Source organism: Chlamydomonas reinhardtii, chromosome 3 (genome assembly GCF_000002595.2).
Source record: "Chlamydomonas reinhardtii strain CC-503 cw92 mt+ chromosome 3, whole genome shotgun sequence".
Classification (NCBI taxonomy): domain Eukaryota; kingdom Viridiplantae; phylum Chlorophyta; class Chlorophyceae; order Chlamydomonadales; family Chlamydomonadaceae; genus Chlamydomonas; species Chlamydomonas reinhardtii.
The window spans coordinates 6889055-6899822 of record NC_057006.1 but is presented as its reverse complement, the minus strand read 5'-3'; the positions used below and the strand labels follow the sequence as shown (position 1 = coordinate 6899822).

General features: G+C 61.2%; 1 protein-coding gene across 2 annotated transcripts; it reads left to right on the top strand.

Annotated features, from left to right (window-relative positions):
- Positions 1-7387: 7387 nt before the first annotated feature.
- On the top strand, positions 7388-10063 carry CHLRE_03g198550v5 (uncharacterized protein). Of its 2 annotated transcripts, none has more exons than XM_043061293.1 (3): positions 7388-8820; positions 8935-9018; positions 9160-10063. In XM_043061293.1, exons 1-3 carry the CDS (start codon positions 7510-7512, stop codon positions 9652-9654), a joined length of 1890 nt encoding a protein of 629 aa, XP_042926422.1. In that variant the 5' UTR covers positions 7388-7509; the 3' UTR covers positions 9655-10063. The 2 variants fall into 2 exon arrangements, with proteins under 2 accessions (XP_042926422.1, XP_001703823.2); XM_001703771.2 differs by having other exon boundaries at positions 8578-8820.
- The last annotated feature ends 705 nt before the right edge of the window (positions 10064-10768 follow it).

Below are 10768 nucleotides of genomic sequence, written 5' to 3'. Positions count from 1 at the left end.
TATACTGGGACTGCTGCCGCACACATGGGATACGGGCAAGCGTGCCGCAAACATTTCCTGCGCATGAAATGGGACCCCACCAGCGAACCCGTAGACAAATGCCCCACCCTCCAAGGGTGGACCCCTGCCATCTCCGAACACTTGCGGAAACTTGCAGAACCCCCTACACCCATGCCACAACCCAAGCCCAAAGACGCCCGTCTTACACCTGCCCAACAGCAAGGGCGATGGACGCAAGCCGACGTGGCCGCGTCCCACGTCCGACGTACCACCAAACAGAACACGCGCATTGACACCAACCCGTGCAATCCCTACCTCGACGTCCACCCCACCGGAAGGTATACAATCCAAATCCCAGACACATACACTGATGAACGCACCCTCGCCCACGTCTACAGCCCTACCGGACGCCACATAGCATCCATTACGCTAGGCACCTTGCTGACTCTTAAAGCTCGATATGAACACGCCCTATCTACCCACCATGACGCAACCAGCCCGCACCGATCTCAAGGGGGCTTCCCGGAAGACTTGGCTAAACTGCTACTCCGCGCACGGGTAGACAGCAAAGGCAAGACATGCAAGTCGGCCCCCGCACGTGAGCGCTCTCTCCCCGAGTCCCTGAAGCTGGCGCTGTATAACTGCCTTGCCTCGACACACTCAGACCCTGACCGCCCAGTGGGGCTGGTGGAACGGTTTGCCTCTCCACTCAACCGCTCGGGCCGGGCCACTAAATATTACAGCCAACACGCAGCTGACTCCCTCTTCGGGGCCTCACATGATGCGTACACGGCCCCGTTTGATGGCCTCTCCCTCGCCCACCCTGACCCTGACCCAGACGCCTGCACAAAGGCACTGGCGTGGGCAACAGCATCGATCGAACACCTAGAACACCAGGCCACCCCCGCCATTACCTTCATGATTATCCCACAAGGCAAAGGCGCCGCCAGCCGGTGCCTTGCGAGTCCACATGTCACCACCCTGGCCCTGATCCCACCTGGCGTATCCGCATCTAGCATGTTAGATGGCCTCGGGGCGGCCGACGAGGCTGCCAGCAGCAAGCAGGGCCTGCAGCTACTCCTCATTGCGAACACCACAGGGGTACAAGCACTCAACTCCAACAACAACCTGACACGTCTCCAAACCTCCCTGGCCGAACTTGGAGCGGTGCCGCCACCGACCTCGCAACCCCCAGGGCGCCGACGACAACCACTGGAGTGGCCCGCGCGCGTAACCCTCCCCCGTGACCGCACAGCCCCACCGGGCCGACCATACAGCCACCGTGCAAAAGCCCGTGCAAAGCAGCTAACTAGACCCCAAGCCCCAGCAGCACGGGGCCTGGACACATGCCCTACGCCCATGCCCACGCTCTCTGCCCTCTACACCACACGAGCTGCCTTCCCCACTCGGAGCAGCTACCTGTACGATGCCGCCACCATTGTTTGGACCGACGGATCTTGCATCAAAGTTGCGGCCGGTGAAGATGGCAACGAAATGAACAAACTCGGTGCTTGCGCGTGGTCCCAACAGACCGAACACATCTACGTCGAACCAGGCGGTCTCAACAGCACCAACACAATCCAGAGAGCCGAACTATCAGCCATTCTCGTTGCGTTAGAATACATCCGCCCCCGACTCTGTCTGATGGGCATGACCCAAGTAACCATAGCCAGTGATTCCCTAGTGTCTCTCTACTTGATCCGCCGAGCCCTTACTGCACCACAACGACTCCTACTATCCAAACATAAAAACCTGCTGGAAAACATACTCCACGAGCTACAAATGTATGCCGACGCCGGGGTCCCAGTCCAGCTGCTGAAAGTCCGCTCTCACACAGGGCTCCACGGCAACGAGGAAGCTGACAAAGGTGCCGCCAAAGTCGCCGCCAACGACATGGAGGCCATGGGGCAGGCCATACGCTTAGCACCAGACGAACCGTGGTCCAACATCTGGTGGCCCAAACGCAACTCTGACAATTTCTACCTAAGTGACCTAAACCGTGGAGTCCTGAACTCATTGCCCCCCGAAGCACAACAAGGCTTTACCAATACTACACCAGTGCTGGAGCAATGGGCGGAAGCATCTGCCAACATGTGCCCCACCCTCAGCAACCGCACCCTCGCCAGCTCCACCAGGCACCCCTGGCTGGTCAAGCAAATACTCTACGCCCGCTACGGCTACCTCTTCAACGCACAGCTTAAACGGCGCTACCGCCTGGGAGGGAATGGCAACTGCCCCCTCTGCCACACCCCTGACTCCGGAGGGCACATCCTCGGAGGCTGCACACACCCTAAAATGAAAGGCGCGTACATCAATCGGCACAACTGGGCAGTCCAGCGTGTCGCTAAATGCATCTCCAAAGGGACCTACGGGAACGGGTTCATGGTCATGGACGCGGGCCCCCTAGCCGACCTGCCACACTATGCGTCTGCACAACGCCCCCCCGCCTGGCTGGCTGCGGGGAGGACATCATCACCCCTTATTACAAGGCTCAGACCTGACATTCTGTTCATCCCAAACCTGCCCGCCCATGAAACACATAGAGAAGGGTACCGCCCGCCCCTGAACAAAGCACGGCTGCCCATCTATATCCTTGAAATCGGTTACAGCTCCGACGTTCGCCATTTGGACAAGCGGGAAGAAAAATCTCAACAACACCAAGAACTCAAGCGACTGCTGGAAGCGGCCGGATGGACGGTCCACTACTCCACCAATGAATGCCTTGCGCTCGGAGTGACTGGGGCCATCCCTTGCAACCTCACTAAGCTGCTCACCTCTCAACTTGGGGTGACCCACACAGCCGCACGAGTATGCGGAGAGAGGCTCCACACACACGCTGTGAACAGTGCGGGCGGCATTATCAAAATGCGCCGAGTAACCGAGCAGGAACTCAAACCGAGAGGTGGGTGAGCAACGGCTCCCCCCACACCTCCTCGGAGTGCGTGGTGAGGTGGCAGCGCGAGGGGGATGGGCCTCCTCGCCCTAGCCACCTTACCCCGATAATCCACGCCAGGCCCCAGGGGCCGGCGTTTGAATTATTATTATTATTACAGCACGGGAGTTTACCCCGCTCGTCAAACAATGCAAAACCCTCGGCACCACACGATGGACCGGCTCCTGGCGGATCCCGCCAAGGCGGGTCCCAGCCCATGCCGAGGCGGCGGGCCCCCACACCCACGCTACCCACGAACTACTTGCTTCCCGCCCCTACCAAGCAGTCGCTGCACCTGCTCACCAGCGGCTTGAGCTACCAGACGGGTGCCCCACCGCAGCCACACCACCCACGCACACGAAACCGCCCAACCGCCGCAAAAGCAGCGCTCGCCCCACCCGCTGCCCACATACGCACCACGCAGCGCCGGCGAGGGGCCTCCCACCGGCAGCCGCGCAGAGAGGGAACCGCGCGACCGCGCAGCCAAGCGCCAGACCTGCATGGCGCAAAGCCAGAGACACAGCATTAAATGGCGCACTGCCCCAGTCCGACGCTGGGAAGCTAGCGGCACAACACATCACAGCCCACCTGGCCAACCGCGATGACATCATTGCCGCGGTTGTCAGCGGGCCCATGACACATAAAACCAATGCCCCACCACCCAAGAGAAAACGGAAACTGGACCCGCCGCCAGAAGAACCCCCCTGGGCTGACCGCTGCCGCTACAAAGTTCGCTGGCAACCAACCCTCACCACGAACGGTATACTCAGCGCCTATATGCGGCCGATGCGTTGGATCCATCTCGGCTACTCGCCTCGCCCTCCTCCACGCCCGCTATAGGGCGCTCAACCCCACCCAACCCCCGAAAGCATTCGCCGCCGCCGTAGCCTCCCTGCTCACACGATATCGCCCCAGTAAACGCCACAAAGAGAGCTCCACCAACCCAGCGCACGAGGTCACCCTCTGTCCAGACCTAATGTCCACCCTTACCTCCCATCTTAAGTTCACAACAGAAGCATTTGCCTCCCCCCTCAACGCTACCGGCAACATACCGGCCTACTACACGGCACACCCCGAGGACGCAGTGTTCGGGGCCGCCCTCGACTGCTACAGCCGACTCCTACACGATGTGTCATTCCTCCACCCACCACCACAGCTCGAACAAACCAACCTGGCAATGGCCTGGGCGGTCACCAGCGCTGAGGCAGCGGCAGCGCAAGCGCCACATTTGTCAGTCGTGGTCGTGCCGTATGGCGAAACCAGTGGTTACACGGCCTGGCTCCAGCACCCACTGGTCCACGCCCTGGGACATATCCGACCGGCACACACGTGGGCCCATTGTCTAGTTCTTTACATGCCAGACCCCGCGTTCGCCAGCCTCTCCAACAACTGGCGCGCCCTTCGTGTGTAGTCACTGCTCACCCTTACCTGCTGCCCCTCCTCCTCGAGCCCACTCTCCTCCTCGAGCCCACCCTCCTCCTCCAACCCACCCTCCTCCTCGAGCCCACCCTCCTCCTCGAGCCCACCCTCCTCCTCCAACCAACCCTCCTCCTCCAACCAACCCTCCTCCTCCAACCAACCCTCCTCCTCGAGCCCACCCTCCTCATCTGGCTGGGCACCAGCTTGACCTGCCCCAGACGGCCCTGCCCCAGAGGGGCCTGGACCAGCTTGAAACAGAGGCTCTATGAGTGACCAGATGACGTCCAGATTTGACTCTCGCCAACTTTTGATGCAGGAGGTTGCCAAGCGTTTGGCTCCACGTGGACCCAAGACAATACCATCAGTGTGCAGAGATGTGCTGTCGATGTAGTATCTGCCTGTGCCCTTGCGCCCAGCCGTCATGCTTGCTCCCAGGGAAACCATGTCATTGGTAGTTATAAGGGCAGCCAAGTCACTGCCGATACTTTTTACTTCTGGCATCGTGTCAGCCACATTGTCCGGGATGTCCACAATGTACAGGTGCGCAGCGCCGACAACAGCTGGGTGGTAGTGATGTCCTTGTTTGTGTCTTCACAGAAAACTGTAAAAAATTCGTGTGGTGGGTGTCGTGGGCCCTGCATATGTACACCCGTATCCCAGTGCCATTCGCCCGTGTCAGCTCAGCGTGATGAAAGAGACGCGGGTCGTGCCGGACCTGGCTGACGCCAAAATTAAACTTACTGCCTAAGACCTCCAGGTACTTGTATATTTTAGTTGTAGATTCAATGTGCATGTTCTTGTGGACACCAAAGCTTGCTACCGCGGCCACGTTGATGCCTTTGAGGCGCTTCTGTGCCGTTAAGAAATTCGCATAATCTATATCTGCCATAACATGCTTGATGCGCGGGTAAATTAACTTGCGGTCCGCTACGTCAAGAGTTGGGAAGAAATAGATGCCATCTGATAGAGCTAATCGAACATTTTCATCTGTAATTGTTTTGCTGACACCCAGTTTTTCGGCGCGGACTCCATCTCCTGTGTGTGGCAAACGAGCCCGGCAGGTTACTTCTCAACACGGCCCTAGGGAATGGACTAGCGGCGGCGCTGTCTGGCGCCCTTGGACACACTCCACAGCCTGCCACCCGCAAGCCCTTGCCGAACCCAGACGCACCTAAACCATGGCCCAAAACCCCTCGGAAGCTGGAGCGTCGCCTCCGCACCCACACCACCCCGACACCCCTACCACAGCCCCCCCCCCGGCCGCCCCCACACCCCCAACCCCCACGGAGCTCGCAGCCCTCTACCCCATAACCATCCCTCTCGCACACACGTGTGGCTCCGCCGTCTTCACCGACGGGAGCAAGGTCCCACACTCGAGCGACTACACAGGCCTGGGAGCAGCGATCTGGGACGAAACTGAAAACCGCACGACGCATATAGACGAAGATATCGCTTTTGACACTCCCCTTAGCACTATTCTCAGATGCGAGTCGTCGGCCATACGCATGGCACTTAGCCTCAACCTTGACTTGCCCCACCTGCGGATCTACACCGACAGCCTTGTCAGCCTGCTTATCCTTCGCCGTGCCATTCTGGAGCCCGAGTCGCTCCACGTAAGCAAACATCGCGAAATGTTCGGGGCCATCACTGACATACTGGCCCAACGTGGGTTGGCAGGTCTGAAGACATACTTCTATCACGTCCGTTCACACCAAGCAGATACGTGCGTAGGAAATCAGAAAGCCGATGAGGCGGCACAGGCAGTGGCGACTAGAGAAACTCCGCCGGACGCGGTGGAGACCCTGTACTCGCACCCGTTCGAGACACTAGAGGGCTGGATTGCTAAGAGAGAAACTGTGGAGCACAATGGCAACGTAGAGGAACGGTTACGATACGCCAACGACCTCAATCGAGACCTGAAGAAAATGGCCCGGCCCTCCACGGCCCAGGGATACACAAAAACAGGCTTATACGCAGAACTGTGGGACGCTACCAGGCAGCACATTGACGCGAGATATGGACTAAACCTGTTCGATGGCTTCCCGTTCGAAGAAGCACGCTGTGCCTTCAAATACCGATGGGGGCTCTCCTGGAACGCCAAGCGCGCCGCCCGTGTAAAACACCCCATACCCGGCTGCGCGGGGGGCGAATGCCCGCTGTGCCGATGCGACGATGGTGGCACACACACCCTGGGCGGCTGCACCCACCGGCGTATGAAAGCCGCGTACATCGCGAGGCACAACCGCGCCGTTCAACGGATCGCGAAGGCAGTAAGTCAAGGGCAGAACGGCGGATGCGTTATGTACATGGATGCAGGAAAGGACGCCCCCGCTTACAGTGGGGGAACACGCGTACCCGCATGGGTGCTGCCAGGAACGCCAGAGAGCGTGCGACTACGATTTCGCCCGGGCCTGCTGGTCGTCCCCTCCTTACGCATGACCCGATCTGGGCAGCCTACTAATATGCCTCGCACGCGACTCCAGAGAAGCGCGCATAAAATCTACGTAATAGAAGTGGGCTACTGCTCTGACCTCAATCACCTGGACAAAAGGGCAGAAAAACTGCAACAACATGACGACCTTGCCACCGCACTCCGCACCGCCGGATGGGACGTGATACACAACCAGGACACAATCATCAGCCTCGGACATACCGGCACCGTTACCACCCACCTCCATGCCCTGCTTAAAACGCTCGGATGCTCAACACAATCTGCGCACCGCACCTGCCAAAAGCTTGTCCAGCACGCTGTTCACACGACTACCGCCATTACAGCTCTCCGCCGGGAGCTCTGCAGTCACCCATGGCCAGGACGCCCACCTTAGCACAGTACGCCCGTTGTGAGAGCGGGACCAGGCCCAGCGCGCCTAGGCACGCTGCCAGCCTCCCCACTCTCCTTGGGGGACAGGGGCCCAGTGGCGGAGACCACTAATGTGGTGGTCTCTCATGCCCTCACGCCTCTACCTCCTCAGAACACGCCCTGTCACGCAGGGAGTACCATTATTATTATTATTATTATTCCCGCTCTCCAATTCAGTTTGACAATTGGACCCCGCAGCGAGCTAGATGTGCTGCTAGTTGGAAATGACGGCTTTCAGTTTGTGCGTTGGAGCGAGGCGGACACTAAACTCAAGGGCGGAGTCGCGGCTGGGCGGATCATGGGCGACAAGCTCCAGGCAGGACCGGTGGTGGCCCCCCTCGTCACCCTCGAGGCCGCTTTCAGGCAGGTGAAGCCGCCACCAGGAGCATCCCTCCACCAACACGCGCTTCTCTATGTGGTTGATACCAGCGGAGACGCCACCGGCTCCTGGGTTCCGGCAGCGACATCAGCCCCTGGCATCTTTGACACCCGGCCCCGGCACCACCTGCCTCCGCCAGGCCCGCCCAGCGGCCGGCCGCCCAGTTCCCAGCAGCAGCAACAGCAGCAACAGCAGCTACGGCGGCTTGCGATGCATTCTGGCACCCAGTCGCTTGAGCAGCCGGCAGCAGTCAGCGGCCGGCAGCAGTCAGCGGCCGGTTTGTGGGCGCCGGCGCCAGCCACGGTGGTTGTGTACGTGACGGACGAGGAGGTGCAGCAGTGGCCGCCATGTGGCCTGCTCGGCAGCAGCTACCCAACGGGCGATGAGCCTCCCAAGCGGCGCGCCCGTGGCAGCAAATTTCTACGCGGGTTTCTGCTCGGGGCTGGCGGCTGGGGCAGTGTGACCGGGCACGTGTCGCCCATCCACGGGGACGTGGCTGTCAAGCAGTGGGTGCACGCAACACCCGAACACGCCTCCAGTGGGACGCGGCTTGCAATTGCCGTGCAGATGACAGTCCTGCACCCGCGGGTACTGCGGCTGCGTGGGTTGGTGGTACACGCCCAGAGCAAGCAGCTCGTTGGACTGGTGACCGACCTGTTCAACCTTGGCTCCCTGTTTGACGTCCTGAACATGGACCTGGTGCCCACGGCGGAAGGGGCGGCAGCTGCTGGCGCGGCAGCGGCAGGGCCGGCAGCTGCAGGGGTGGCAGCTGCAGGCGCGGCAGCGGCGGGTGCGGCAGCGGCGGGCGCGGCAGCGGGAGGGGCAGGGGCGGCAGCGGCAGTGGCAGGGGCGCCAGCGTCGGGCGCGGCTGTGTCAGGCGCTGCAGCGGCAGGGGCGGCAGAGGCATGTGCCGCAGCGGCAGGGACGGTGGCAGGGGCGGCAGCTGCAAGCGACGCAGCTGCAGGCGCGGCAGCGGCAGGGGCGGCAGTGGCACGGGCGGCAGTGGCAGGGGCGGCAGCGGCAGGCGAGGGCGGCGACGGCCCGTCCATGGTGCCATGCTCAAGAACCGAGGGCGGCGCGGCTGCTGCAAATGGCCGGGACGGTGACGGCAGCTTTGATGGCCTCCCTCTGCGTGACGTGGTTCACCTGCTGTGTGATGCGCTAGAGGGCGTGGCTGCGCTTCATGACAACGGCCTCATTCACCGTGACCTGAAGCCCGCAAACGTGCTGGTGAGTTCAGCACCGGCAAGTGTGTACAAGGGGCGTATGGGCGCACTAGATGACCTACACTTCATGTGTCTGCGCATCGATTTAAAACCCCTGCGCATTGGCAATTCCCTTCAGGTACGCTCGCCGCCCACCGGAGGCCTGGAGGCGGTCATAGCCGACTTCGACTTGGTGGCAGATCGCCTGGCCGTGTGCGGGAAGGTGGGTTTCTGTGGAATGCATGTGTGATGCCTTGGCGTGCAAACGCGTCAAGTTGGGCGCAACGGATGGTTGGCGAGCATGTGTATGTCGGGTGCTGCAGTTTCGCCTGCTGATTTTGTGCATGTTTTACTGCCCGCCCAGGCCGGCACACCGGGATACAGCCCGCCAGAGGCGTGTGAGGAGGACAGTGGCTTCAAGCGCCTCAAGGCGCGATCGGGGGCAATTGTGCAGAAGCAGTGGCAGAGTCACGATTGCTCATTCGACTACCACAGCGCGGGTGCGTGCGTGGTGGCGGTGGCGGTCCACGACGAGAAGGAGCTGGAGGCCCACATCAAGGCCGTCCGGGAAGCCAAGATGAAGAGCGAGTACGAGCCCATCGTGAAGGCCGTGCAGAATGCCCACCCGGCTGTGGACGTGGAGGTGGTCGAGGAGCTGCTGGAGGCGGCGACGGATGCTCTGCGGCACTTGGCCGTGATTCGGCTGCAGGAGACGTTTAGTGCTTTCCGGGACACCGGGGACTCCTCCAGGGGGGCCAAGATGCGGGCGTTTGTGCGCCGACTGCGCTCCATCGTGGACAAGGGCGTCACCAATCCCGGACGCCCATGCATTCCGGCGGGGCTCAAGCTGGTGGCGTAGTGGTTGAAGTCGGCCCTGGCAAGGGGGGTGGGGGTGGGCGTGGTCACGTGCGGGCGGCTGGGGGCGGGCAGTGGCAGCCCCGTAGATCGATTTTAGGTTTGCACTGGCGCCTGTTTAGCAAGTGGGTTCCGTCTCGACCTGGCGTTCTGTCAACAGCAGTAGGGTTGAGCAACCGTGACTGGTATAGTGAGTGCACAAGACGGAAGGCAAGTTCGGTGGCCGAGAGGCAAGTGCATGTGGCATGTAGACCTGTCGTTGCCTAAAAGGTTATGACGGCAAGTTATGAAGGGTTGGTTTGCCCGACAGAGGGCCACCGTTGCACGAAGTAGCAGCCCTCCTAAACCAGAGGACAGTCTGCTAGACGCTGGGGGGGGGGGGCACGAGCGCCGAAGTGTAAGATGCAGTTGCGACAGAGCAGCATTTGTATCAGTGGGTGTGACACCAGCGGGAGCTAGCTCGCAAGCAGCACGGGTTGTTCACCGGGCGCTCGTCACGCATGTGGCGCCCCTCATCCAGATAGCGACCAAGGGTAGCCGGAGTCCGCAGCTGGCTCGGTGCATGAGTGCAGCCGCCGAAACCCCACCAGCCACGGTATGCCCGCACTGCGCCGCACCGGAAGCTGCACACCGTCTCTCCCTCGTACAGCCCCGCCGCGCGCAGGTGTTGCATCAGTCGCACGCTCAGCGTCAAGGTCCGAAGGGGAGAGTCCTTGAAGCCGCGCTGGTCGGGTGCTAGTCGGGGGCGGAATAACATGCCAGTGGCGGCGCAGTGGCGGCGCAGTTCGGGGCACGCAGAATGCTGAGGCAGTGGAATGGGGGTACAACCAGAGTGATGGTGCCGGGCCAGGCGGTGCCTTTTCGTGCCCCGCTCGCGAATGCAAAGCGTGGGCACGCCGCACATACAAGTGTTTTCACGGTGCCAGAACACGGTGAGTGAGACAGTGTTGGTGCCTAGCAGGGCAGGGGCGTTCGGGAGTAACGAGTGCCTTTGGCGTGTCCCGGCGTGCCGGAGCGGAATGGCACCACGCTGCTAAACCGTGAACGTTGCAGGTTTGATAGCTGCTCCAATCGCCGGCGTCCAGGCGCAGCTCCGGTATGCTGTCCCCACCGTTGGG

Excerpts from the sequence above, each read along its gene's own strand:
- CHLRE_03g198550v5 (XM_043061293.1), top strand. The coding sequence starts at position 7,510 with ATGGGCGACAAGCTCCAGGCAGGACCGGTGGTGGCCCCCCTCGTCACC. Across the intron at positions 8,821-8,934 it reads TGAAGCCCGCAAACGTGCTG|GTACGCTCGCCGCCCACCGG; the intron begins GTGAGTTCAGCA and ends AATTCCCTTCAG. Across the intron at positions 9,019-9,159 it reads GCCTGGCCGTGTGCGGGAAG|GCCGGCACACCGGGATACAG; the intron begins GTGGGTTTCTGT and ends CTGCCCGCCCAG.